The sequence below is a fragment of the Triturus cristatus genome, chromosome 4_1 (assembly GCF_964204655.1).
Source record: "Triturus cristatus chromosome 4_1, aTriCri1.1, whole genome shotgun sequence".
Lineage (NCBI taxonomy): Eukaryota > Metazoa > Chordata > Amphibia > Caudata > Salamandridae > Triturus > Triturus cristatus.
Genome location: NC_140585.1, coordinates 224,970,160 through 224,997,915, shown reverse-complemented (window position 1 = coordinate 224,997,915; position 27,756 = coordinate 224,970,160). Strand labels below are relative to the sequence as shown.

The following is a 27,756-nucleotide window of genomic DNA, read 5'->3' as shown; positions in this document are numbered from 1 at the left end:
CACTCAACCCAGTGTCCTTTACTGTTAGGGGTGTCTCCCACGTTTTCCTCTGTTTCTAATAAGTGTGGGATATAAATGATAGCATATTGTGCTAGTTAGTATGCCTGCACAGCACAATGTTGCACGTGGTGTATTTGAATGCGAGCCACTCTTTCCGTTGTTCCCGACTATCTGCTTACAGAGTCTCAAAGCATTGTTGCTTGGTACATTCTGTAAATCATTCCTTTGGTTCAAGAACAATCCCCAAAGTCAGTATGTGAGCAGGCAGTGAAAGTGTAGTGTCCTGCATCCGAATCTCCTCTTTGAAGACAATGCATTTCTAAAGCACTAGAGAACCAGTTACATGTAGTATAGAGTAGGGGAATGAATGCCCCTAAGGGCACCCATAGTGTGAGAAAGGGTTTCTTTTGACATGGTTAGCCCCCCACTTTTTACCTGTAAAATGATGTGGTTTTGATAGTAAGAGCACAGGGTCCCTGCCAACCAAGTCCCCTGTGCCCATTCCCTAAAATTGTCCCTAGTAAATGGTACCTTTGGTACCTAGGAAATGGGGTCTGAAGAGGGTCCCGTAGACACCCCTCACCATGGCAATATCACTGCCTCTGCAGCTTGCATGCCTTTGTGCAAAAAAACCCGACAAAGTTGACATGACACACTGCCTGTGTTCCATCTCCAGCAGCACTGCCCAAGGTATAGGTAAGTCACTTCTCTCCCAGGCCTTACAAGCCCTAAGGCAGGGTGCACTATATTTGAGGTGTGGGCATATCTGCGCGAGCAGATATACCCCATCAATATTTAGATCTATTCTTTAATATTGTAAGTGGCAGGGAAGCCATAAAGTGTACATGGGCTGGAAACTCGACAACTCTAGTGCCTCAGCGCCATGATGGCTTCACTGAACCCAGGAGTGTTCGGTACCAAACCACTCCTCTTAATAAACCCACACGGGTGCCAGTGTTGGATTTATTAAAACATGTACTCAGGGGGTACCTCAGAGGTGCCTCCTGAAAACCTACCAACCCTTGCGTGATCTCTGACTGGCTTTGGGCAGCCTGCCACCACCACCAGACCTGTTTCTTGACCCATGGGTCGAGAGCCCCTGCTCTCCGAGGCCATAAACAAAGCACATCCTGGACAGAGTTGTGTCACTTCCCCCCTCATGATAGGCTCAGTGCTCGAGAGGGAAGCTTCAAAAGCCTGCCGCCTTTGTAATACGTTGCCAGCCTCTGCTGCTAGCAGCAGAATGCTGCCCCTGGTTCAAACCCCTACTTTTGCCGTAAGAACCGGTGGGAAAATGTAGAAAGAGTTCAAGATGTGCCTCCCTTCACCAACTCCACCCACCAGGTGCTTGAGGCGAAGTAAGGCACACTTTTTATCCAATCCGGGTTAGGGTAGCATGATATTGAGTGTAGGTAAAGAACCCATTGGTACCTACCTGTTACTCCCCTGCAACGGCCTTAAAACTACTATTTAGGTGGCTCCCCCAGAGCTTGAAATGCGATTTCGACGACCGTGCAGCAGCGAGGACTTAAGACACCCACTGACTTGGCCCCAGTCTTACCTACCTCTCTGCAGCCCTCAAAGACCCTGCTGAACAAGAGGGACTCACCCCACAGACCAGCGACCTCAGAACCCTGGAAGAACTACCTGCCTTCAAGAAAGACTCCTAATCTCGAGTGGACAGCAGACCTGTCCAGAAGAAACCATCTGCAAAGAAAAAGATCTCTGCCCTTAAGAACCCCCGAACTCTCCTCCGGATCCACCTCTGCACCCGAAGCCCACGGCCCGAGTCCAAGTGGGCCACCAGTCCTGCAAAGGTTCCCCAGTGCTTCTGAACCCAAGTCCACCATGGGCTAACCCTTTATGGACTCCCCCCATCGCCCCCCCCCCGCCCCCCAATGCCTGCAGCCTCAACGTGAAGACTCCCCCTCCCCACCCCGACCGCAAATTGCCCTGATGATTTCTGATGCCTAAGGACACCTCTGCACCGAAGCCCCTGGGCCTTGGGGACCTCAACCATCTTTGCCCCTACGTCCCTTAACATCTCTACTTATCTTGGCAGCTGAAGGCTTTCTTCGCCTGGCCTGAGGCTGCAACCTTTCTTCAAGACGGATCTCCCCCATTGATTAACATTGGGCGCCTGACACTGGGCCGTCCCTGTGTCACTGAGCGTGCACTCTTGGAACTGATTTCAACCCTGCCTGGTGTTGTGCAAAGACTCCGAAGACTGATGCTATAGGTCGAGTACTTACCTGCAAAAACTGCATTCTTGTTTTCCTCCCATAGGTTAACATTGCCAAGCTTGAAAATTGCAGTGTATTCTTGAAGTATTTTTCGCTAAAAACTCACCTTTTTGTGAAAATCTTGGTCTTGAAATTAATCTTGAAAGAAGCTTATTTTTCTAAAATTGATGTGGATCTCCTTTTTGAGTTGTGTGTTATTTTTTTAATCACTGTGTGCATAACACATTTCTTACAACCCTCTGTGTCAGGCCTAAGGCTGCTCACCCACACTACCAGACTACCAGAAATAGAGCACTTTGAGTTTACATTGAGCCCTGTACACTTCTGGGGCAATATCTGGACTCTGTGCATGATATAGCCACTTAGTGGTATACCACACACAGAGCCAGCTTCCTACACATCTATTTAAAGGTACTTAATTTATCGCCCTCCAAAGGTTGAAACTTCTATATGTGCTATGATTCATACTCTGTTGGTATTGGTAAAGCCCTGGAGTCTTTGGGCTTCCTTTGTTCCTTGGTTGTCGCAGCCACCAGGAAACTTTGACTGCGACCAACTGTTTTTGAGATTGAGATAAGGGCATCCTAAGTTTGGTACAATCAAGGGGCCTCAGAGTACAGGCTCAATATTCTATTAGTCCCCACTTGAATACGGCAAGACCATTTAGGCCCTGAGCTGGTTCTTCAAAAGCGTAACTAGCACTCCCAATCCTGTATTTTCATATTTCACAATTTTACCTGTAATGAACGGTGTATTATTCTCTTGATATAAAGTACTGGCTAGACATTGAGTGTGGTACTTTAAAAAAAAAAAAAATAATAATTATTTACGTTAAACGTATTTACTTTTTGCATGCCATTTGTGATGAAAACATTGTGAATCATAGGTAAATTAATATTGAGGAAAACACTTGCAAACCACATGCATATCACAGCAACATCTTTTCAGTGTTTACATTCCACTGGTTCTTCAAGGAAAAAAGCTAGACCCAAATTGATATGCAGACATCAGCCATATTTCTGAGTGAAAAGGTAATTCTCTCTTAAGGAGGTGTGGTCTCTCTTTTACTTTCCAAAATTCTGACCACCCAATATTGATTGAAGCCTTTGAACCACTTTGTGTAATGAAAATGCTCTGATACCCACAGCTAGAGCTTGGTATCAGTTATTTTTGGTCTCAGCTATTGTGCTGGCTGCAATGCGAATAGTGATCGGTATTTACAGCACTTTCAGACTGTTAAGTTTATTGACTGGGCTAAGTTTTCGGTCTTTGAGAATATCATGGCCACCTTTTGATCCTCAACTTTATTTATGAACTTCTGCAGTTAGTGTTCTATATGGATTTAACCACCACTACCACACTAATGCTGTTAAGAAGAATTTCTTTGCATACCGCTTCATGCAGGTGAAGAAGTGTTTAATCCCAGGTTTATTCTGATGACTGCTTGATATTTTAGAAGTAGGTAAAAGTTGGAGGAAAAGCAAAAGTTTATTGCTTTGTCCATCATATTCCAAGAAATATCCCAAAATAGAGTGGCAGGGAATGACGGCTTGTAAGCTTAGGATTTGACTTCTATCAACTGATCGTGTGTAATTGAAATGGCATGTGTTTACAAATAAAATCAAGTAACCAGACATCCAAGATAATATGAGCAATGATTGATTTATGTGTTAGAAAGAACCAGTGATAGATCCCATGATGGCTGACTTGCAAGCATTAGCTTCAAGATTGTGCCCGGTACAAGGCACTCCTAATTTAGTGAGATATTACATTATTATAATATGCTATGTTTTTTGTGCTGTTAACAGTTCTTTGAGGGGTCTTGTTGGACGGGGTGTTAATTTTGCCAGTGAAAGATATTAGAGAGGTAGGGGTTGGTGAAACATAGGCCCAGGGCAGTCATGTATGGGTCTGAACACCTTTCCTTCCATCCACTTGACGTTTACAATTTACAGATATTGACTTTAAGCAAGCTTTGATTTGGACTAGTACCCTAATGAATGTGGTGTGCCAGTACTTCCGGGATTACATAAAGAAGTGTACATTCACAGGATCTTGCGTGGAGTTCAGTCTAGAACCCTCATGCTGTCCAGGGGATGGGGTCAAATGGAACACTGCATGGTACCTGTGCTATCTGGACTGTTCTCTTGCTCTTAGTGTTGCTTGGAGAGTGCCTTTGTCACTAGATAGTTTCTGGATTAGAGACCACATGATACCTCACTGTTTCTGGATTTGTTCTAGACCTTTTAATTTGGGGTTGTTGTAAAGCGCTGCTGATTCCTTATTGTTGCCTCTGTGCACTTTCTATATTAACTTGATAATGGAAAGTGTGCAATCCTTTGTAAACTGGATTCAGTCAATCTTTGGGACGTGCATAGCTTTTATCGTACTTCTACAGTGCCTGTGCTGCTTGCTATGTTAAGCCATAGACAATTTGACATTCAGGTTATCCGGAGAGAGTAACAGTTGCTGCATTGAATCATATTTGGGTGATGCATTCTCGTATTTTCAATTTTCTTCTCAAAGTGCATCAGGTGGCTTGTCAGATTCATATTCCAACCAAAGGCTCTTAGTCATTTTAGCCCCCGCAGCTTCTGAAGATGTGAAGCAGCCTTGATACACCCCCGATGCATGGTATGTGGCAAAGTGTTTGTGCATTAGTTGGGTGAAGGACCTTAAACTTGTGTTTTTTTTCTGTTCTAGGTCTGGAACAGTAGCCATCTATTTCCCGATGCGGATGCTGCTACCCTCTTCTTGGGGCTGTTGGACACTATCTTTCTCTTTTCCTACGCAGTGGTGAGTCCCAGAAGTGAGATAGTATTCTATGTATGGATCACCTTTATGAGTGCCTGTTATATGTTTGCAGTCACCTAGGAGGAGGCCCTGTTTTATAGGGCAAGCCTTGTTCACTCTGATCCTATAGACCATCCACTTGCATTCAGTAATAACCATTTTGTCTTTCTGTGGGTATTGTAATGGTGAAATCCTTCTCTTTACAATATCAATCAGTATCTTTGAGGCAGGGAGGCTATGATTGCTTTTGAAGTCTGCTCTGTGTGACTTTTGCCTTTCCCCGCACACCTACATCAACCCCAGCTGTGAAACCCTCATAACGGTTTTTTGGTATAATCCGGGCCACTAAAAGTTTGTGGCGGGTGAGCCCCAAATTATGTGGCAGGATTTGCTAAATTATGCAGAAAGAAAAGGCAAATTATGCGGCATAATGAAGCACATTTCTTATTGTAATACTTCATTATTTTATAATTTGTGCACATAGCAATACTGTCTGGAGAAAGATTTCACCTAATTGGTACCTGTTTAACAACCAATGACCGAAATAAGCAATTGAAAGACGACCAGTTAGCCTTTGTGAAGGACCGTTCCATATGTACAAATACGCCACAATGTTTTTAGTAACTCTTGATCTGTTTGAGCTAGAAACTGTTTTTTTAGTGGAAATCTGCAGAGTATGTGGCAAATCCATAATTATGCGAAAAACGCTTTGACTGCAGAAACGCATGATTCCAGGTGTCCCTGAGTATAATGAAGGCCTGTATAGTGAAGGGTAGTCACAAGTTTGTGTAACCAAAGCGTGCAAGCTGAGAGTCTCAGTGAAAATATACAATTTGTGTGGTGGGAAGATGGAAGGAAACAAAGACCAGATTCTTTTCTCTTTTTGCCCATAGGGAAACTTGTGTAGTGAGACATCCCCACTTTCATAACCTTATTTAGCCCCAGGTTTTGCTTTGGGTCTGTAACAGCTCAGGCTCGCCTGGATGAATGATTTTCATCTATTGACATGGTTTGAGGTGTTACTTTGCTTTCTCACAGCTGCTGCTAACCCAGGACACTTCAAATGGGGATGGACAGTATGACTGTGATTTAAAATGTGTTCTTTCTAGAGTCCTACTATTTTAAATGGCTGGGACTAATTGATTAATGCACCTTAATTTTTAAGAATAGCATTTCCACTTATTGGAATGTATTAAACTGGTACCGACTGCAAGCCGTTTTTATTGTATATTTTTTTTCCTTGCATATTTATTTATTTTATTGTTTGTCATATTACTAAATTGCTATGCGTGGTGTAGGACAAAAGCTAGCCGGTATGTTACTTATGTAGCATATATGAAATATGCTGGTCCTCAAACTTTGCCACGCTGCTCTTATGTAAGATGATTTTTAGGTCGAGCCTAGGCAGCGCATGCGCTGTTGCAAGACCTGTAGTAAACAGAACATGGAGGGTAATTTCTCTTGCCGCTTGCCATTGGTTAACTTCATTTAGGGACTACTTGTTTTCTTTTCTGCTCGCATTCCGCTGATACATCTGCCAGCTTCCTGCCCTCACCAGAACGCTTTGCTCCACCACTCTCTACCCGGGACCGACGCTTCACCACTCCCTGCGCTACTCCCGGACAGCTGCTGCTGCCTCATAGCCGCACCAGCGTCGCAGCTGCTAGCTCTGGCGCGCCGTGCTAATTCGACCCGCCTGACTCCCGGCTCTAGCATCCCGGAAATCACTAACTGACCATCTGACACTCTGAGCTCTCGCAGAAGCTGCACAAGCTGCATGCTTACTCGAGCACCAGCATGCGCCAAAACTTCGGGCAAGAAGCATACATGTCCTGCGAGCCTGAGCCCGAGTGCTACGCACAGTACAGCGAACCCTTGGCCGAGCAGTAGCCGTGCCTGCCTGCTACCCCTGCAGTCCATGCATGGGAGGCTCAGCTTTGTTGGCAGCTGTTTTGGCCTTGTGTGGCGTAACGGATAGGACGGCCGACTTTCACGCTAAGGAACCGTGTTTGGTGGGAGGCTCAAACATGCTGTAATTCTGGGAAATCACTTAAACTTTCCGTACCTACAACTGACTGTGTCCGTCAGGAATGCAACTGGTGCTCATTTTAAAGCACAGCAAAAAAAAAAGACAATCGAGCAAGACTGGCAAATGAACACTCATGCTATTTTCGTTCGGTGGTTTGCATTTCTCCTTAGAAGCATACATGCCCTGCGAGCTGGAAACCGAGTGCTACGCACAGTACATCGAACCAAAATTGCAAATGAACACTCATGTATGTTTAAAACAAGCAATAGGTCTTGCATCACTAGTTTCGTTGCATTATTATTAGCAACGCCAATAGTTCAAACATTCAGTAATGCGAGACCTATTGCATTGCAAATGCTTGTTGGTTTTTATTTTTCTTCTCATTCTGAATACTAGAGTGATCATCTCATGCAGGCTTCTGTTTTTTTTTTTTGGGGGGGGGGGTTACTAGGAGTGGCTTTGATTTTATTTTTCTGAAGTGGCAGGTCTTTGGACAACAAGTTTTATAGCATGGAGCCCATGTGATCTTGCCTGTTGTCCATAAATTATGTGGTGTTATGAGGCTATAATCTGACAATGTTGAGTGCCATATTGGTGGTTAGCAGGTGAGACTTTGTTCTTATTGCTTGCAGTAGTAGCAGAGAATTTTATTTTAACATTTTAATAAATGTATCTCCAGTGTAGTGATTTTTTTGAATGTTTTGGTCCATTAAACTGTTTTCTACAGTATAGACACTGACCGTGGCCACTCTGGAACAACAATTAGAAACTTTCGAAGCTTGCATGAGAGGTAAAGCGTATCAACTTCACATTGCAATTGTTTTCAATGTGAGGATATGTGAAGGGCATTTTACAAAATGCTAATACCCCACTAGGCTTATCTACTGCTGTTTATTTGTTCTATTATATTATATTATATTATATTTTAAATGTGCCATTATGATTTCTGAAGCGCAAGAATACCCAGAGGAATCTTGGCTCTAGATGGAACTGTAGGGAGAATACTAAAGCAAAATGCCAGAGAATCATTTAATAAAAAATAACCAGGCCTTAAGATTTTTCCTCAAAATCATGAGTGAAGGTGCCGTTTTCAGAGTTGGTGGCAAACATTTCCACTGACGGGCTGTAAACCTGAAGAATTCCCTCCCCCACCCCCCCCTCCCCCCCCGTGCCGACCCCTCCCCCCAGTAGCTCGCTTAAAGGAGGCAACCTTCAACAGGTTAGCTGGGCCAGAGCGTAATGCTCTACCAAGAATATACCGCTCAACATTCTTTGTAAAGAAGGCAGGGGCTTTTTCATAAAGAGTTTCATAGGCAAAACGGAGAGCCTTAAAAGTGATCCGATGGCAGACCGGAAGCCAATTAAGTTGTCTAATGGAGGCCTTGTCTGATTGATGTTTAGGAATTCACAAAGGAAAACGGTCTGCATCATTCTGGATGGTGTGCAATTTAAGCGGACCTTTTGAGAGGCTAATGAAGAGGCTAGTGCAGTAGTCCAGTTGCGACAGAACTAGAGCGATGACCACTCGTTTCAATATATCAGCTGGAATACATTTTTCAATTTTCTTTGAAATTCTAAGATGAAAAAAAGAAGATGAGGTGATTTGGTTGATATTGATCTTTGTATTTTAGTTCACTGTCTAAGATAAAACCTACATTTTTTACTTTGGGAGTTGGCTTGGGTGCTGTACCCATGTCCGATGGCAACCAGAGGAGAGACCAAATGGCTGGATTGTTCCTGAATTGGATTACTTCAGTTTTGAAAGAATTATGGCTCAAGCAGTGATCGGCTATCCATTTGCTCACTGCCCTCATGCAGTTGTTAAACATGACGCCAGCAGCGCTTACATCTTTAGCCAGAGACACTATAATCTGAGTGTCATTGGCGTTAGACGCTGATGACAACCCAAAAGACTTAATCAAAGCGGCAAGTGGGGTAACGTAAAGATTAAACAGGGTGGGGGGCAGGGACGATCCCTGATGGACCCCAAATGGTTCCTGAGTCAAAATCACTATGTGACACCACTTGTTGCCGTCCTGACAGGAAGGATTTAAGCAGCGTCTATGCTTGGTCTCTTGTCAGGAATTCATGGCTGACCGTATCAAAGGTTGCAGAAAGATCCAACAGAATCAGAACTGCATTGCCTCCGCAGTCGAGAGATGAGCGAATTTCCTAAGTGGCTGTAAGCAAGGCAGATTCAGTGCTATGATTTGCCCTGAAACCAAACTGTGTGTCACCCAGGAGATAATTATCCTCCAAAAAGGAAGAGAGTTGGTGGTTCATGAATTTTTCAACTACTTTCGCCGAAAAGGGAAGTCTAGCAATAGGTCGATAGTTGTTGGGATCAAGCATTGAGCGTGTTTTTATTTTTAAAGGGGGAAGCACTGACGCTGCTTTCCAGGTAGTAGGGAAACCACCAGTATCAAACACAGAAGAGAAAACCGCAAAAAGGTATTGTGCTATGACTTCAGGAGCCATATGAATGATCTTGGGGGAGGGGGACACTGGTCAGCAGGAGATCCAGCTTTCACCTGTGAAATGATTTCAGTAATCTCTGCTACTAAGGGGGTATTAAAATACTTAATGCAGATTAGTTTAGGGCTAGAATGATTTGCTCCTTTTGAACGATTGTAGTTATTAAAATCATTTGAAAATATTAAGCACTTTATCCTGGAACGTGCTGGCTAAGGAATTACAAAAACCTTGATTGATAAATGCCATGTCTGTTCGTCTAGCAGTGGTCAGTTGTTTTATGGTCGGGAACAGGGTTTTGGGGACATTACTGGCAGCTTTTATGTGTGATGTATAGTAATCGATTTTTGCCTCCAGAATTGATTGTTTATAATTACTTATACATGCTTTCCATTTCTCTCTCTCCTCTCTGCTATATTTTGACTGCCACATACGCTCTTGTCTGCAGCATTCTCCTTTAATTAATTTAAGTGAGTCATTATACCAGGGCTGGGAGGATTTGTTATGAGGTGTATTCAGACTTCTGATTGGCACAATGATAGTGAGTGCTGAAATAATCCAAGTATGATAGTCCTCTGCCATCCACTCTGGGCTAGATTCCTTAATAGAGCGTGATTGAGCGAGTTGAGAGCCTAGACCCGCGGGTTGGATTTTATTCCATGGCCGAGACAACTGACGTCGATTCTGAATCCTAGGGGGAAGGATGTAATGGAAATTTAGATACCATAGTCTAGCATAATGATCAGTCCAAGTTAATGGCCTGGTATAAGTAGAATTAATGTTGGGGTTGGGGCCTTCTACTATCTGACCTAGTCCCAGATCTGCCAGAATATCTATCAAAAGCTCTGTGTCAGTGTCTAGACAATTTTCCAAGTGGAAATTAAAATCCCCCAAGACCGTAAAATTAGTCTTCAGTAGACATGATTTGAGTACTTGGCTGATTTTATCCACACATCGAGTTGTTGACCCAGGCGGACCGTAAATTAGCCGCCATTAAACGACTGAGTTTAAGAGACCTTGATGTTAAAAATTACTGCCTCAGTACCATCAAAGCTAAGAGGGTTGAACATTGCTTGCAGATGTTCTCTAGAATACTGCAAGCCCCCCTCCCCTATTAACGGGTCTATCAAGATGGAATACCATGTAGCCAACCGGTGTGGCCTCAATGAATTCAGGGCCGGATAAGTCGTCCAAGTTTCTGTGACGAAGAGCATATCTAAGTGCTAATAAGAAATCCAATCAAAAATCTCCAGGCGGTGTTAAATTGATGATTTAGCATTAATAAGGGCACAAAGCAACGATGAGCCAACATTTTGGGGATTAGTATAGTATTGCTCCCCAGGGTTTTGCAAGCAGGAGGGGTTGTAGCAAACAGATGCTGTTAGGGTGTCTAAGAAAGCAGTATTGTTGGCAGTAATAATGAAGGTTTGGGGACAGTAGACAAGTGTGTTTGCGGGGTTGGGTGCACTCCTATATGGTTTGTTTTGAGACTGTAAGACCCCATTTTAGGAGGATACAGAGCTAGCAGGTGCTACTAGGCTAGGTTGGGGTCATTTGCCTCTTATGTCCCAGGACCCATCCAACTATGACTGGGCCAAGTACAATCCTTTCTGCACTTGACACGGGGAAGGAAGGGTTAGCAGTTACAGGCTTCTTGGGGAGGTAGTGAGGGGTTCTTTGAGCTCAAAGCTCAGCAATCAGTCAACAACCCTATAAAGCAAATATGCAGCCCTGTGCTTACATGTTCAAGAACAAAATACTTAATTACACAGCGATACTCAATACTGCACACTACTAGCTTCTGTAATCTACACGTTACTAGCAGTTAAAACAAACACCGTGACAATGGGCACTCTTGGGCAGGTGCTTTGCCCACACCACTTCCTTGTTGTTCTCATGCTCTCTCCTCAATTCTGGGTGGTCCCCTATGTCTCCTGGGGAAATAGGAGTAGTGTAAATGTAGCTTAGGTACACTGCAATCGCCTCCAAACAGGATGTGTGATGTAGTCTTTTCAGTCACTTACCTGCTGTCTGGGAATTCAGTCCTCTCTGGTCTCGCTCGGTCCACCTGGTTGTGGGGTACGCCGCACACACTGAGTGGCCTTGTACTGGTAGGCAGCCTTTGAGTAACTCTGCTTCAGGCACTAGACTGTGTTTGGCAGCGTCTTCGCCAACTCTTCTTCTCACCAGAAGCAGCAGTTCTGAAATGAAGCGGCCCGCCTGGACCATTGGTAAATGTCTAGGAACTCTAAAGCTGGCGGTTGGTCCTAAACCAGGTCCAGGTGGACCGCAGACAAAGTTGCTAACAGACTTTTAATGCTTGGGCATTGCAGCCCCACATAGGCTGGCACAAATTTGGTTGATGTGGCCTCACAAACACCCAATGACATTCCAGACCTGGCTTTTGCAATCAAGCCGTTTCTGCAATCGAGCTGTCATGGAGTCGCAGTTCTCGTCTGGAATCTTTAGAAGAGTCTTGGGTGCCCACTTATGCCTGGATCATGCTAGATTTCTCTCCAATACTCTTCTCTTCTGTGCGCTCCACCGCTACCAGTGTTGTGATGCACCTCACACCATCTGAAAAGTCTTTACTCCTGCTAGGTAGGCAAGCTCCTTCCCTCTCTCAACTTCAAGAGAGGTATACCGCATCTCCAGCAAGAGATACAGACTTCAGGGGATACCTTATCACCTATGGGTTGCTGGTTGTAGGAAGACAACAGTCTGGTTGCACCACAGCCTGTAGAATTCTCCCTACTTTGGTGCTAGTTAACTTGAACTAGCACCAACCACAAGTTGGGGTACTGGGGTCCCATTTTTATACAGAACTGAGAAACACAAGGTATGGATCCATTGTCTGAATATGTTGAACTGGTTTGGGATGGTTCCCCTTTCAAGTGTTCCTTTCCAGGCTGCTCTCCAGGCACTGCGTTTGTGTGGAGTGATGCTCCTAATAGCGCAATCCTCCCCATCCTGGAACCACTAACAACAAAGGCACAAAGATGTGAGATTTCTGCTCCTGGCTGTCATTAGCCCTACTTAAGGAGTAATCTGGCAAAGTCGAAATGGCGGGCCTTACCTAAAGGATTCCTCACTTTTTACAACAGAGTCTGCAGTCCTTTCCCTCAGCCTACCATCCCCCAAATGGCTGAAATCAGAAAGTCTAATCAGTAGCTCCTTGCTAACAAAAGGCTGCATAGAATATTTAAGAAAACCCCTCTCTTCTCACTTCAGTGCCAAGGTCGTCTCTTTCCAGCTACTAGAATGTGAGCCATATACTTCCACTGTATTGAAGCACAGTCCGCACCGCTGTCTTTTGCAATGCCATGCCAAGGGTCTCCAGAATGGAACCCACTGGCCTCCTTTACTCTGGCTTACTCACATCCACCATGCATGCAATGTGCAGGCTACATCAACCTGTTTAACCCACACTCTGTGTTACAGCTAAGGTCTGGGTAAGCGCATTGGAGCGGAACGTTGTACGAGTGGACAAGTATTTGCCCATTACTCTGACTCTGTTGAAAAGGTGTGGTCACACCACTATCCATTCTCATAACCGTATTCTGCCACCAACGCTCTATGCTAAACCCGTGTCGTGGACAGTCGTCCAGTGTCCCCTATTGAGAGCATGCTTGATGCACCCCACCAGCACAAGTCTGAGACCTACATACGCCATGGACTGGCCTAGGCCTTTGCACACCTAGATTAGTCTGCTGCCAGTGACAAAATCAAAAGTCAGAATACTGATGCACACAGTTGGGCACTCAGGGCAGAGTAACATACCAGTTTACAATGCAGGGAACATTCCTGTTCCAACAGGCTACCACTATATAAGTTTTACATCATGCTCACTGTAGACTGTACTTCTGTACTGTAATTCCTGCCTGTGCGCTTAGGCTTCAGTGCCTCTTGGGGCAGGTGAAGGGTGCTGCAGGCTAGCATCCATCAAGATGCATCCTTCCCTGAGCGAGGGCTGTCCACGCTAGGAAAAGACCCCCTTTGGAGACTCCCCGGGTGCTCCGTAAGAGTTGTGCGAGTGTGATGCAAAATGGCGACTGCCGTGTCTGGAGGATGGAGGAGCCTCTAATCGCCCAGGCGCCTTACCGGAGCAAAGGGGAAAAGTCCTGTGGCGCTTGCGATCCCTTCGGGTCTCTCAGGAGGAGCGGTGTGCGGGAGGCTATGCTGCAAGATCGGAGCAACTTCAAACCGTGTCTGGTGGAGCTTGTGGAGAGTCTTTGGCGCGCTCACATTGTCCCAGGGAGAGCGCAATACTGTACAACCGGTGAAGAGGGGACGCATTTCATAGTCTTGATTTGAGCAAGGAGCAGCGGAAGCAATTTACTAGACCGGTCAACCAGCCGCAAGCTTACAACGGCAGCAATCCGGACTCATGCCTGGCCGTGCCTGACTCCAAAATGGCGGCCTACACTGTCGAAAATCGCATAATTGTAAGGGGTGAGGCTGCGGGACTGCATCAAAGAGCCTCAGCAGCAACAAACTCCACAATGCAGCAGGAGGGATATAATTAAGAAGGAGATCGGTGCCTCCCACGTAAACCATTAAACACTGATAACACCCAGCATTTGGCTGTGCTAGATAGGAGCTACCAAGATGGCGGTGGAGTAACAGCTAGAAGCTCGAGCACCACTGGATGTGACCCTAAATCAGACTGGGTCCCCCTACCACTGGGATCCTGTTGGAACTGTCCCTGCCACCTCTCCTCCTCTGACCGGGGGGTGAGCTGGAGAATGAGGCAGTCTGTGTTTACCAGCAAAACTGTGTCCGGTGCTCCTGATTGAACTTAGACAGTGCCCCCTCGGCGTAAACCCTAACTGTCTATACCCACCACGGTGCCTGAGCAACCTTGGCTGATGCCTGGTGGAGCTGTCCTATGCAGCTATAGAGGAGTTTGGCTCTGGTTCACCCCTCGGCCAGCACCTACCCAGCCGGACATCGGACATTGTTTTCCTCACTTCCCCGTTGTGTTTTCCCTACCTGCCTTCCCTACCCCGGTTTACCATCCCCCCTGTACCCTTTTACTCCCCATAAGACATGTGTTTGCGCTAATAACTCACATTATTGTGTAATCTCATGTTCTTTTCTCCAATGTTCTTTACTCGTTCTGCATAACTATGTAACCTGTAACTCACTGCTCCCTATGTAAAGCGCTCTGATACCTACGGGTCAAGCCAGCGCTATATAAAACTTCTCAAATCAAAAAAAAAAAATCAAAAGACCGTTTGGAACAGGGGAAAAGGCTGAGCTGGTTTCAATAAATGCTTGTAAGCAGAAGCCCGATGGAGGCGCAGAACGCGGGTTGTGCTGTGTTGACAGCGCAGACTATTTTCAAGTGGTGGCGTTCAAGTGTTGGAGTGATGTTACCTGTGCTAAGAGACTTGGCCTGAAATCAGTGTGGTTAAAAGTTGTCTTTAACAGTTTACCCACACAGGACCCAATTCACAAAATGTTTCCTATGAGCAGTTGCCTTATACTGCCCTGGGTAGAAGTTACTGGTGTAATTTAGGAAAATGAATCAGCCATTATTTTTTTGCAGAGCTTCATGCGTAAGTCGCACCTAACCACGGGGTAAGACACAAATATTTGCAGGAAAGGCTTTGTGAATCAGACCTGCATGTTGAGCAGATAATACAGGCCTCGTTCAGGAGTAGATCAAAACTATCCATAGAACAAGCTTTGTCAGTGCCTCAGTGATGTATTGAAGCCCGTCCTCTAGAGAGGAAATCAGTCCGATTTCTTGTTTGCGTGGGTACCCTCTATTGAGAGTGATGTTGTGAACATGAGTGTGGTTGCTGTTCCTTATCGTGTGCTGAGGCAAGAACATGGGATATCCATTGCACAGTCTGGTCTGGTGGCTCAGTCGACTAATGCCTCCACTGCAGGGGCCTGTGTTCGACCTCATGGTCACAGGTTCAAATCCCGGCGGGTCCACTCAGCCTTCCATCCATCTGAGGTCGATAAAATGAGTACCGTTGAGTTGGGTAACAAGAAACATCTTTTATTCAGCGGCAAGATACCTCCGGGTGAACGTGCGCTTTAAAAATCCACGTTATGTTTTTTTTAATGTAATCCTTTGTTTTATTTTACATTTCAGTTTGCTAAAAAGTGAGCCCTATTTTGTATAATCCAATCTTGGGTCTGACTACAGTGGCAAATAGCCCTATATGTAAGTCCCCCCCCACCCCCCACTTGAAGGGGGCAATTGCAAGCACATTCTTAGCAAGCTCAGGTGCCTGCGGGCATCAGCTGTAACAGATGTGACTACAGCAAGGATATGTACAAACAATGACTAGAATAGATGCATCATTTGTAATAGCTTAAAGCCCATTGGCATTGTACTCCCCTTCCTAAAACACCATGACTGCATTGCACTTCGCAGACTAGTTTTGTTTTGACATAATTATTGTACAGGAGTATGCTGACCTGCTTCCAGGTAGCAGAGCTGTATTTGTTTTGGCAGGTGATTTAACCCCTGTTTTTTGTTCTTATGCTTCTCCTAGGGGCTGTTTATCAGTGGCATTGTTGGCGATCGATTGAACATGCGATGTGTGCTGTCGTTTGGCATGTGCTCCTCTGCTGTTGTGGTGAGGATCGCGTAGCAAGGGTTGGGGCTGGTGAACCGCTGTGGGCTGGGACCATGAAAGATGAATCAAGGATGTTTGTGTGTTGCTTGCTTCCTCTTTCTGTGTTGTCCTCGATATTATATTCTTCTTACTTTTCTTTTCTTCCTTTCCTCTTCCCTCTCTCTTCTGATTTGTCAGTCTCTGTTCTTCCTTCTTGCTTTTCTCTCCTTCTGCCTTTATCATTATCAATCGTGTCTGTCATTCCGTCACTCTTGTTAATGTTTGCCACGGTTTCTATTTAACTCTGTCTTTCTGTGTCTTCCTATGCGACTGTAACCTTTTTCCCACCCTTTTCTCGAACTACCTTTTATGCCACTTTTCTCATCCTGTTTCTTACTGTTTCTCTCTGTATTTTTCTGTTTCTCCCTTCCTTTTTATAGCTTTAATTTCTCTTTGATTTGTCCAGAGCTAACCCTTTTTCTCATAATTTTATTTCAGGTATTTTTGTTTGGCACACTGACCGAATGGCTGCATTTTTATAACAAGATTTACTACTGCGCACTCTGGATCTTGAACGGTTTACTGCAGTCCACTGGGTGGCCCTGTGTGGTTGCAGTCATGGGAAACTGGTTTGGGAAAGCTGGGTGAGCCATTTCTGTTGTATTCAGTTTATTCCCCTTGTACGTGAGCAGTAACTGGTAATGCTAATAATAAATGAGAAGAGGCTGCCACTTCTCTGCTTTTTTGTAGATTGTATAGGAATCATTTACATTCCCACTCCCTTCAAAGCCCTTTTACCAAAGAGATTTTTTCCCGTCTGATTTCCACTGTCCTTCACTATGTGCTGTCATTCAGTCTTGTAGTGCACCTCTCCTTGACGGGCGCTGCAATAAAGATCCTGCACTATCATTCACAGCTACCACCGGACCTTGCTTTAAAATCTGTGTAGCACGGTCAGTGATGTATATGTCTAACCATACCCGTGCATCACTTACCTGTTTGACATGATCAAAGCAGACTACAGTGAACTATGCTGCATAGATCTGTCGGATTTAATTTGTACCAAACTCATTTGTTCCCTTAGATGCCCTCTACCCTGTCCAGGTTACATTACAATCCTGAGACCGTCCAGGGTGAGCAGGGTAGAATTCTGATCTAAGGATTCACTATCAATCAGTTGATTTTTTTTAAATTTATTTATGTTCAATTGCAATTTAGGTACTTGGTTAATAGCTCAACCAAAAATGCTGTAAAGTGGCCAGTCAAAATGATGCATAGGATTCTTGCTTGATAACAAAACAATATATTGAGATGGTGGCTAATGGGATAATAATTTTCTATTTTTCTGGCTAATCCTATTGAATGGAACTAATTCAAAGTAGCAATAATTTTCTTTAGAGACAGAAATAACATTAAATGCCTGCCATGACACCTGATACAGGAGCATAGGTGATACACATAGACATAGGAAGTGACTTTATAGTAATTGTTACGATAATCCTTACTTATTTTAGTCAGTTGGTGCCAGCTAATGGGGTTCGAGTGGGGAGGAGGCAGAGTTGACAGTCTATTCCTTTAGGTTGAAGGAGCTGGAATTAATGGTTGTTGGACTCTCTTAATTTGTCTTTGGGTGCTGGTGGAAGGAGAAGGGTGACCATTCTGGTGAGTTGGGCAGCCAGGGCAATTAAATTGTAGAAGGCCAAGCGGTTTATTTTGATTATGTGCTCAAATGAAATGGGGTGTAGTCTGGAAGTGGTGGTAGAAATGACTTGGGGAGATCGTGCCCATCCCACATTTTTATTCTGTTTATTATTTCTTTGTAATTGGTGCTGGTAGTATGGGGCACATGTGCAGTTGGTGTTCAGAACTGCTGGTGTCGCTGTATTGTTTGGGTAGATCCACGCTCCAGTCATTGTGATAAATTCAGATGCTGATGTGTAAGGGAAGAGTTAAGTGACCAGTGATAAAAGAAATCTTGTTACAGATATATGTCCTGCCCCAAAGGCAGAATAAGAGATCTTTGGAGTGTATTCTGCTATTCCTGAACTTGTAGTCAGAATTTCATCCATGGAATATGATGAATAGGCTTGTGGTGGCTCTGAGGCGTGTGGTTTGATGAAGTCCTCTAAAGGCACATTCACCACCTTGTAATGAGAAGTTCAACCGGAGATCAGACACCATTGCTATTGTTCTGCGTCAACACGACGAAGCCTCGGACCCTATCACCTCTAGAAGGTCAGATATCAGCGTTCACCATCACCACCTCGCACTCAACAGATTCGTCACTGAATTGAAATTGTCCGGTAGGCACTTTATAAATACGCCATCACCCTCTTCACCCTCTCACGACTTTTCCGAATAAGTTCACTGGAAAGCTCCGAAAACCTCACCATTTATTCACTTATGGTCACAAAGTCCTCTTGTTAACCTTTCTCAATCAACAGCGCATGTTCCACGTTCGCATTCTAGGAATTCACAGTTGTTCTGTATATATTGCATATGTATGTTGACATGCATCCTTTTCTTACTTTAATGGCGGACTATGTTTTCTTATCTCCCCCTTTTTTCCTCGTTCATTCCAACAGGCGTATAACTTCTATCAGGCAACTTTAAAATTTTAGTCCTGAGGATGATCCCACTGTATTAGGAGCTAGGGATCGAAACGTCGACTTTCTGTAACAGCACCACATTTTATCCATTGCGAAAAATATACTGTGGTCTCTGTTGGTTTGAGCTTACAGCTTAAAGCGGAGGGGTGTGTGAAGTCTAGACCATGTCTTTGGAGTGGAAATTCATTGTGTTCTAACCATGTTATTTGTGCGGGTCGGAGTGTTCTTTTAACACTGGTACATAGCCTGGTAAACAAAGGAGTTAGCTGCAGTGTGCCAAGTTTTCTAATAAAAAGTGGACATAAAGAGCAGAACTGAATAGAAACGTTGAATTTACCTGTTGCCACATCTTTGAGGCTGTTTGTCGTGCCGTGAGGGGAACGGCGTTTGTCGGGGGAAACCTGCATGGAGGGCTGCTACGCGCTTCTCATTGCTGTGAGGGAAACGGCCACCAAAACTCCATCTCCCAGAATTCCCTGCCCCGGGCGCCTGCCAATGACATCATCAGGCAGCGCCGGGGAGGGATTTAAGCCCGATAAGAAACCCGGAGCGCGGGATGCACGTTGAACTTACCTGTTGCCACATCTTTGAGGCTGTTTGTCCTGCCGTGAGGGGAACGGCGTTTGTCGGGGGAATCCTGCCTGGAGGGCTGCTACGCGCTTCGCATTGAAGAAACCCGATAAGATACCCACAGCGCGGGACGCGCCCGGGCCACGCCCGGGCCAAGGGCGGGCCCGTTTGAGCCCGTTAGAGGCTGTGTCAGGCTGGGCAGGTCATACTCTTTCCTGCTCCTCCCGGAGGTCCTGCTGTCTTGCGGCTTGAGAACAATGCAAGTAGCATATTAGCTTTCCCTTGGCTGTGATTTAGACGTGACATACGCAGCCCGTGATTTATATTGTTGGTAAAAGTATCATGGCTACTGGAACTACGAGGCTGGTTTCTAAGGGTTCTAATGTGGCAGGGACTCTAGAAAACTTTATTACTCGTGCCAGTAATGTTCTTGCCTATGAGATTGCTGCCACAGAACGCCGTTTATCCTTGGACCCACTTTCAGTAAAACGTTCCTCATTCGCCTGAAAAGTCCATGATCTTGCATTCTGATGGCCTATTAGATGAGTCACTGTTAACAGATTTAGTACCTGCAGTTGGTTCCACTTTATCTAACCCTTTTGACGCAAAGGTCATAGAGCCCAATCTGCTAGCTCCTGAGCCTCCTCCATCTGCCTCCATTTTTACTAACTTTGCTACAACAAGATCCATGTCGGACTCGACTGCAAGAAGTAAGGGCCCAGGTGCAAATCCATCCGTTACAAAGGGGAAGAAACTAGAAGGGGGCCCTACGAGGAACTCTACTAGGAAAAAACAAAAAAGCACGCCTAGTATAAACTTTGGTCCCAATCCTTTAACCCAGGAAAATGGTTTACCCAGAGGCCCTATATTTGACCCCGTGGTCCCTACTACACTTCCATCGATAGGGGAAGAGGATTCACGGGGCCTAATCAATGATGCTTTTTGGGCAAAAATGGAAACTGTTATTGCTGGGAGCCTGTCCCCCCTAATTAAGCGCCTGTCCATACTGGAAGAACAAATAGCATTGATAGTCAATGCTACTAATTCGATTTCTACAGTAATGGCTCAGTTGAGCCAGGAGGTTCCATCTCGACAAACTGCTCTTCCATGCATTGATAAACCGAGTGAGCTGGGCCAAGTCTCTAAACCTTCCTGTAATCCACCTCCAATTGGAATCGACATTCTCTCTAACATAAATGAAATTATTGCTTCCCCACCTATCCCCCAACATGTGCAGGTCCCAGGTGGTCTGAGTCGACCAGGGCGATCTCCACAACACTCTGAATTACCCACAAGACATATGGGTCTGCCGCGAATTGATTTGCCCCCAGAGTGTAGTCCCTATGTTGTGGTTCTAACAGGTGTCCCTGAACTCCCCCCGGATAGAGCTGAACCATACTTGTCCCTGAAGCATAAGGTAATCCATTGGTTGAATATAAATAGACCTCTCCCGTCCAAACTAAATGGGGAGATTATGATGGTACGTAGAGTGGCGTGGGTAGGCCGGGGTGTGAAAACCACAAGGGGAGATTGTATTGTTGTAAATTTTAGGGACAAAACGGTGGTTAAGTATCTGGGGGAAGGGGGGTGGACCAGTACAGTCGATGGAATTCAAACTTCCCTTTTACCACACTTCTATCCATTGGAAGTGTTTAACTATAGGATGGGCCCATAGAAGCCATATGGGGTCTTAGGTGGGAAGGGCGTGGGTTCATATGAAATTCCCTATGACCCACGTTTCACTATGCCATGTTATAATAGGTTTAGCCCGCTTGAATGTGTCGACTGACTGCTTCCAGCTGTTGATGCTAGACCCAGTAATTCCATGCAGGGGGAGGCACATGCTTGGGCGCGTTGGCAGGTAACCCCCCGTTGCCAGGCTAGCCTACAGAATGATGGCGTGATAACTCGGACGGAAAGGAATGTTCTGAGAATAGAGGGGGGTGATTGTAGTTCCCCCGCATCCGCCCTGATCCTTGAGCCAGATGATAGTTGTACCAAAGGGACACACCAGCCAACAAGGGTAAACGTATCGGAGAATTATAATTCCAAGACAACGGAGTTCTACTTTGATATCCCTCCTAATTATTTGTTGTCCCCTAGGCTTACTATAGCAACAGGGTTAACTGACAACTCTAGGGTAAACCCAGGAAATCCACCTGGAAACAATAACAACCCTGTACCTACACATTCTGACGTCCAATGCTCAAATCGTGTCGAGAGTCTAAAAATCCTATCATGGAATTTGGCGGGCCTACCCTCCCTGATGGACTCTGCCGATTGGGGGGAGTTCATTGATGAGCACGACATTTGCCTATTTCAGGAAACTTGGGCACTGAAGGCTTACCGCCTTGGGTATGTCACTTATTGGGAACCGGCAGTGAGGGCCGCAAGGGGGAGGCCATCTGGCGGGCTGACCATTTGGGTGCGGACGCATTTGGGCTGTGCAATCAGGAAAATCAACACTGACTCGGCTGATATTATGTGCCTAGCTATGGCTTTTCGGGACAACCACGAGCTGAGACTAATTAACATCTACTCTTGCCCAGTAAATTATGGCCAGGTTTCCAACACTCTTACTAGTTTAGAGGAATTTTTGAGCTCATCTACCAATCTAGAACAACTGATCATTGGTGGCGATTTTAATTGCCACTATGAACCCTTGAATGGGTTGCCCATACCAGTGTCACAGGAAGAGGATCAAGTATGGGCAATTCCCTCATGTAACTCATATACTACGAGGGGTTGGACACCCTTGGTTCTCCAACTCACCTCGCTTACCCTCTCTTTTTCACTAAGGGCATGTAGGTTTCCGGCAGATAATCCAGGGAATTTTACATTTGAAAGAAACAGTCAAGCTTCCATTATTGACTACATATTGCTCAGTATGGGATTGTGGTCTAGGATCCTGGATTTCCAAGTAAAGCAACGATGCGAAAGCGATCACAACCCCATTGTTGTAACCATGGAGGGTTTCAGAAATAGTTTACATCAGGGCAGAGACTTGGTTCCTCTAACGGCCTTGGTCACAACCTGTGGTGCCCGAAGAGTTAGATGGGAGAAGATCGCCCAATCCCAAAGGGAGTTAAAAGATATGTATAGGGAGATTTATCCACTCATGGAGAGGACGCTGGGAGAGGTTGCTCCGGGAGAGGGCCCTCCAGATCAGGATATGATAGGAACCACACATGTAGAACTCTGTGGCATTCTGGCGGCCCACTTTTACCGGGAAACCAGGAGGAAACCGGAAGCTACGAGGGGGAAAAATGCTTGGTACAATAAACCCTGTAGGGAAGCTAAGTTAGCCCTTTTAACAAACTTAAAAAAGGGAAACCAGATACTGATTAAGGAAGCGAGAGAATACTTTAAGAAAGTTACAGAAGAAGCCAAAAAAGATTGGGAACTTAATAGATGGGAGGAGATCTCTATTGCATCAAAGAAAAGGGACTCGAGGTCATTTTGGAATTTGGTTAAAACAGGGTCATCAAGTTCCCAGCACACAGTACAACCTAATCTAGGGGAGGAAATATGGTGTTGTCACTTTGAAGACCTTTATGCCTCTAAAATAACAGAATCAGACGTCCCTGCTTCCCTGCTTAATGAAACCTCACCCCCTTATTCGGGTGGGGCTCAAATGTGTACGCTTGCTGAAGTTAAAATGGCTCTGAGTAAAGTTCTCCCAAACAAGGCCCCTGGCCTGGATAGGATCCCAGGTGACTTATATAAGAGTGAGCCGGACATCTGGGTTCCCTACCTTCAGGCTCTTTAACACCACTGCAGGCGGGCTTTAGAGCTAAAATGTCAACAATAGACCAACTGTTTAGACTACAGATGATACACTGGAAATCTATCATTTTAGAAGGAGGCAGCCTTTACCTCTCTTTTGTAGATCTAAAGTCTGCCTTCGATATGGTAGATCGTCGACAGCTGTGGGAGTTGTTAAAAGGGATGGGAGTGCCCCCTACCTATGCCATCTACTAGAGCACTTGCGCAAAGATACCTTTGCCAGAGTTAGGTTCGGCCTAAATGGGGAATTAACCGCCCCTTTTGGAGTCGAGAAGGGAGTCAGGCAGGGCTGTGTACTTGCCCCAACCCTCTTCTCTCTTTTTTTAAATGGGTTGGTCGATGAACTCTTGGACCTAAGAGCTGTAGATGCTCCCAGGTTGGCGGGCAGGAAAATACCTGCACTAATGTTCGCAGACGATACCCTATGGGGATGGAAAGAATCCTGGATGGATTTGCTTCATTTTGCAGGAAAAGGAACCTGGTTATTAATGTGAGTAAGACCAAATATATGGTTCTTCACGCGGACACTACAAATTGTCCCATTCCAAAATTGGGACGGATTATATCTAGAACGGGTGAGCATTTTTGATTATCTGGGCTTGACACTCAATAATAAAATGAATTTGGGTCCCCAGATATCAAAAGCTAATTTAAAATTCACACAGATAACAGGGGGCATTCTAAAGATTTATAAAGATAGTCCACTAAAGTTAATTAGCCCTTTAGTAGAGGTATACAAGGCTCAGGCGAGAGGGGTGGTGGCTTATGGTGCTGAACTCTGGGGTCCCAATTCAGCCCAGATTTTATCTAAGTCAGAAAAACATTTTATGAGACAACTACTGGCACTACCTATGAGTACCCCCTCCACCCTCTCCGGATGGACCTGGGCATACACCCAATTGCCGACCTGGTTGCTTCACGTCCGATCATGTACTGGCGTCGACTGTGGAGCACCCCCGAGCTGGTTAACTTCCAGGAGGAATTGAAATCTATTCTTATGCTCCCAAAGGCAGGCGCCATTCCGTGGCTAGCCCACGTAAAAAATTCTTTGAGGGAAATTGGGAGAGAAGATCTTTGGCATACACCCGAGGAGTCAAGCCCCGTGCTACCAAAAAAGATCCTGGCCAAAGCTTTGGAGGAATATAACTTGATGCAGATTTTACGGTCAGAGAATACAATCAATCTGACATCGGTATTCCTCGAGGTGAAAATTGGATACAGCTTTGAGCCTGCACTAGATTTGATACATCCGTTAATTGCCAAGAAACTATACATGCAGTTTAGACATGGATCACTCCCTTTATTCTGTAGAACGAACAATTGGGCTGGTTCTAGTAGCCATCCATGTCCTGGTTGTGGTATTGATGAAGAGACAGAGGTGCACGTTATATTTTTTTGTACGGCTTACAGAAACCCCCGCAGAAAATGGATCATTCAGCTTGCCAAAAATTTGGGGGTTAGAAATTTTAGAGATATGTTGAGGCTGCTGAAATATGATCCTTCGCCTGTATTTGTTATAGTGATAGCTAAATTTTTATTCTCAATGTGGCTGATTAGAAGACGTTTAATACTATGACAAGGTATCTCTCTGCACCACTTTTTTAACTACAGTGATAAACGTACTGTTTTGGTCTAAGTGCATATTTATATGTCTTTTTAAATCATATTTTTTAATGTTGTTCTTTTTATCATCTTTATTGTTTTAGAATATTGCAATGTATGAACTTTTATGGCTGATAGCCGAAATAAAGTTTTCTGACTGACTGACTGACTGACTGACTGACTGACTGACTGACTGAATAGAAATCTCAGCTCTTCAGCCTAGAGCGCCTTAAGACACCTTGTTGTTTGTTGCAATAACAGCACATTATTTATTTGCTTTGCCTACAGCAGTGCTCTGCATCGCTTGCTGGCCAGTTGCATTTACCACTTTGAAAACAGGGCTGTTCTTCTGCTTCCTTTCTTCCTGTCAGTGGCATCACTTATAGTTTGAGATAACATTGTTTTAGCTTGATTCACACTCATTTTATTAATTTATGGAATAGCTATTGCACTGTTGGTCAACATGCTTTCAAAATGAATCTGACTGTACAGTTTTAAAATGAAAAAGCAAAAATATAAATAAAAGAAATGACATCGAACAGAAACTGAAAAGGTTTAAATGACACCATATTTAAATCTGTCTGTCCATACCTATGCAATGTGAGAAATAAATACCCGTACTAGAAGATCCAGTGCCATAAGCATAGGGAACCCATTGTTTCCATATCCAGTGATATGCCTTTGTCTGTTGGTAAATACAATTGTTGGATGGAATAGCCAGCACAAGGAACCCACAGGAGATGTCAAGGTGTCAAATGAGAGGGATGGCAAACCCTAGAAAGGTCACATAAAGTGAAGGCAATAATGGGAGCATATAGTCATGACCCACTTTCTGTTCCCCATGATGGAAGTAAATGGTAGAGGAGGGGCAGCACCAGCAGATAGAATGAGCAGCTCCCTTACCAGTGGCAGCATGAAGCATGAGATAGGAGCACCAAGCTGCTGAAGCTCCATACCCCATGGACTGAGGTGATGAACTGCAAGTGCGTCAGCAGCAGTGGTGCCACCACCGAGTCAGTCTCACTGCAGGAATAGCTCTAAGTATCCCTCATTACCACTGTCAGACATTGCACCCCTGGTTTTCACTTGTGGTCAGGTTTAACAGCACTCTATGAAACACCGGTTGTTTTAGAACAGTTGTAACTGTGAAAAAACCTTGTAATATCACAATAGCATCTTGCACTGTTATAAGCAGGCCCTAGTTTTAAAGCCATAAGTCAAGTGTCGAAGCAATATAAATTATATTATAACACTTAAAAAACAAACACAGCTGTTGCCACTAGAGTTTTGGTTCTTTGGTTACTGATACCTTGTTAGAGGAACATGTTCAGCATTCAAGCCATAAATAAAAAAAATAGTTTTAAGGCATTATTAAAGGAAATATGCATATTGGTTTTGCTTCTTTGCAGCCCGAATAGAAAAGACTGCAGCACTTTTATGTAGTCTTCTGAAACTGAGAATATCCAGAGACCACTGGTGATGGGCCATACATAAGGTATGGGTCATAATGAGCGTTGGGGAGTTTGGCTTGTAGAACCGTTGACCACAGCCATTAACAGCCTGTTTGGCTGCAGGCGGATTTAAAAGCATTCCTCTGTGAAACCTGCAGCCATTTGAGAGCTGTGGGAGATCATGAGACAGCTCTGTCTAACCAAACGTGGTTCGCTAAGAAATCCTCTGCCATCTAAGTTCCACCTGCCCAAAGATGGTGGATGAATTGAGCCATGTCTTTTTGGAGGCAAAGCTGCAAAATCTGTGTTTGTGTTGGAATTCCCTCGGGAACAAACCCAGAAACTTTCAGAAAAAGAGTGGCTGTATTACTAGAGATTCTGGTGTGTGACATAAGGGAGAGAGGTTCAGGAGTTTTTGTGAGATGGTACATGTTGGAAAACTGCCTTCTCTGCAGCTCCCCCCCAAACATTTGCTTTCCTCCTCCTACTTTTTGCTGACTTCGGTTTTGCTGGCTTTCGGACTCTAAGAACTTTACCACTGCTAACCAGTGCTAAAGTACATGTGCTCTCTCTTTCTAAACATGATAACGTTGGCACATACTCAAATAGTATATTTAATTTACTTATAAGTCCCTGGTAAAGTGTACTACATATGCCCGGGGCCTGTAAATTAAATGCTACTAGTGGGCCTGCGGCACATATTGTGCCACCCACTTAAGAAGCCCTCTAACAATGTCTCAGGCCTTTCATTGCAGAACCTGTATGTGCAGTTTACACTGCCATTTTGACTGGGCATGATAAACCTCTTGCCATGCATAAACCAGGGCTCGAAAAATAAAGTCTTACTAGACCTGCCAGTCTTGTAGCTTCAAAAATCTACTTGACCGAACTGTAATGCACTTGACATCTGTGACCAAATGTGGCAAGTTAACAAGATTTTAAGGCATTTTTATTGCTCATTCACTTTGTGAGCAATAAAGATGCCTGTAAATCATGCTATCTTGTCACATTTGATTTGCGTTCAGAGACGGAGGTAAAAAGTCAGTCTGTCTTCCTACTCGCCAGAAAGGGCAAGTAGGACCAAAAAATAGCTCGCCCTAATTAAATCTGGCTCGCAAATGCAAGCAGGCGAGTGGGTTTTTTGAGCTCTGTAAACCTTCCCCTTTTATACGTATAAGTGATCCCTAAAGCAGAACCGGGACAACTCGGAGGGAAGGGTGCAATGTATTGAAAAGTTAGGGCATGTACTTTCAGGTTTTGCATGCCCTGATAGTGAAACTCTCAAGTTTGTTTTTCACTACTGCAAGGCCTATCTTTCCCATAGGTTAACATTGGGATTAATTTATGACATTTTTAAGTGCAATTCCCAATTGTGAAGAGATAGACTGTTCAGGTTTAGTGTCTGTGGACTCACAATTTAAAATCACAACTTATAGTGATGTTGGATTTTCAATTGCAAGTCTGAAAATGCCACTTTTAGAAAGTTGCCATGTTCTTACTTTAGCCATTCTGTGCCTGCTGCCTGTCTCTGAATACATGTCACCTGAGCTTTATGCATTCCCTTTAGGTAGCCATTACACAAAGGGAGCATTAGGTGTGACTGATGGGCCAGCTACATCCCGA

At 44.7% G+C, this 27,756-nt stretch overlaps 1 protein-coding gene across 2 annotated transcripts in view; it reads left to right on the top strand.

The window, feature by feature from the left end:
* Window positions 1-27,756, top strand: part of SLC37A3 (solute carrier family 37 member 3) — a 146,409-nt gene that overhangs the window by 54,854 nt on the left and 63,799 nt on the right. For both annotated transcript variants that reach the window (XM_085651906.1, XM_085651907.1), the window contains exons 4-6: window positions 4,947-5,039; window positions 16,053-16,136; window positions 16,614-16,759. In XM_085651906.1, coding sequence (XP_085508032.1) covers window positions 4,947-5,039; window positions 16,053-16,136; window positions 16,614-16,759 — 323 coding nt within the window. The remainder of the gene's footprint in view (window positions 1-4,946; window positions 5,040-16,052; window positions 16,137-16,613; window positions 16,760-27,756) is intronic.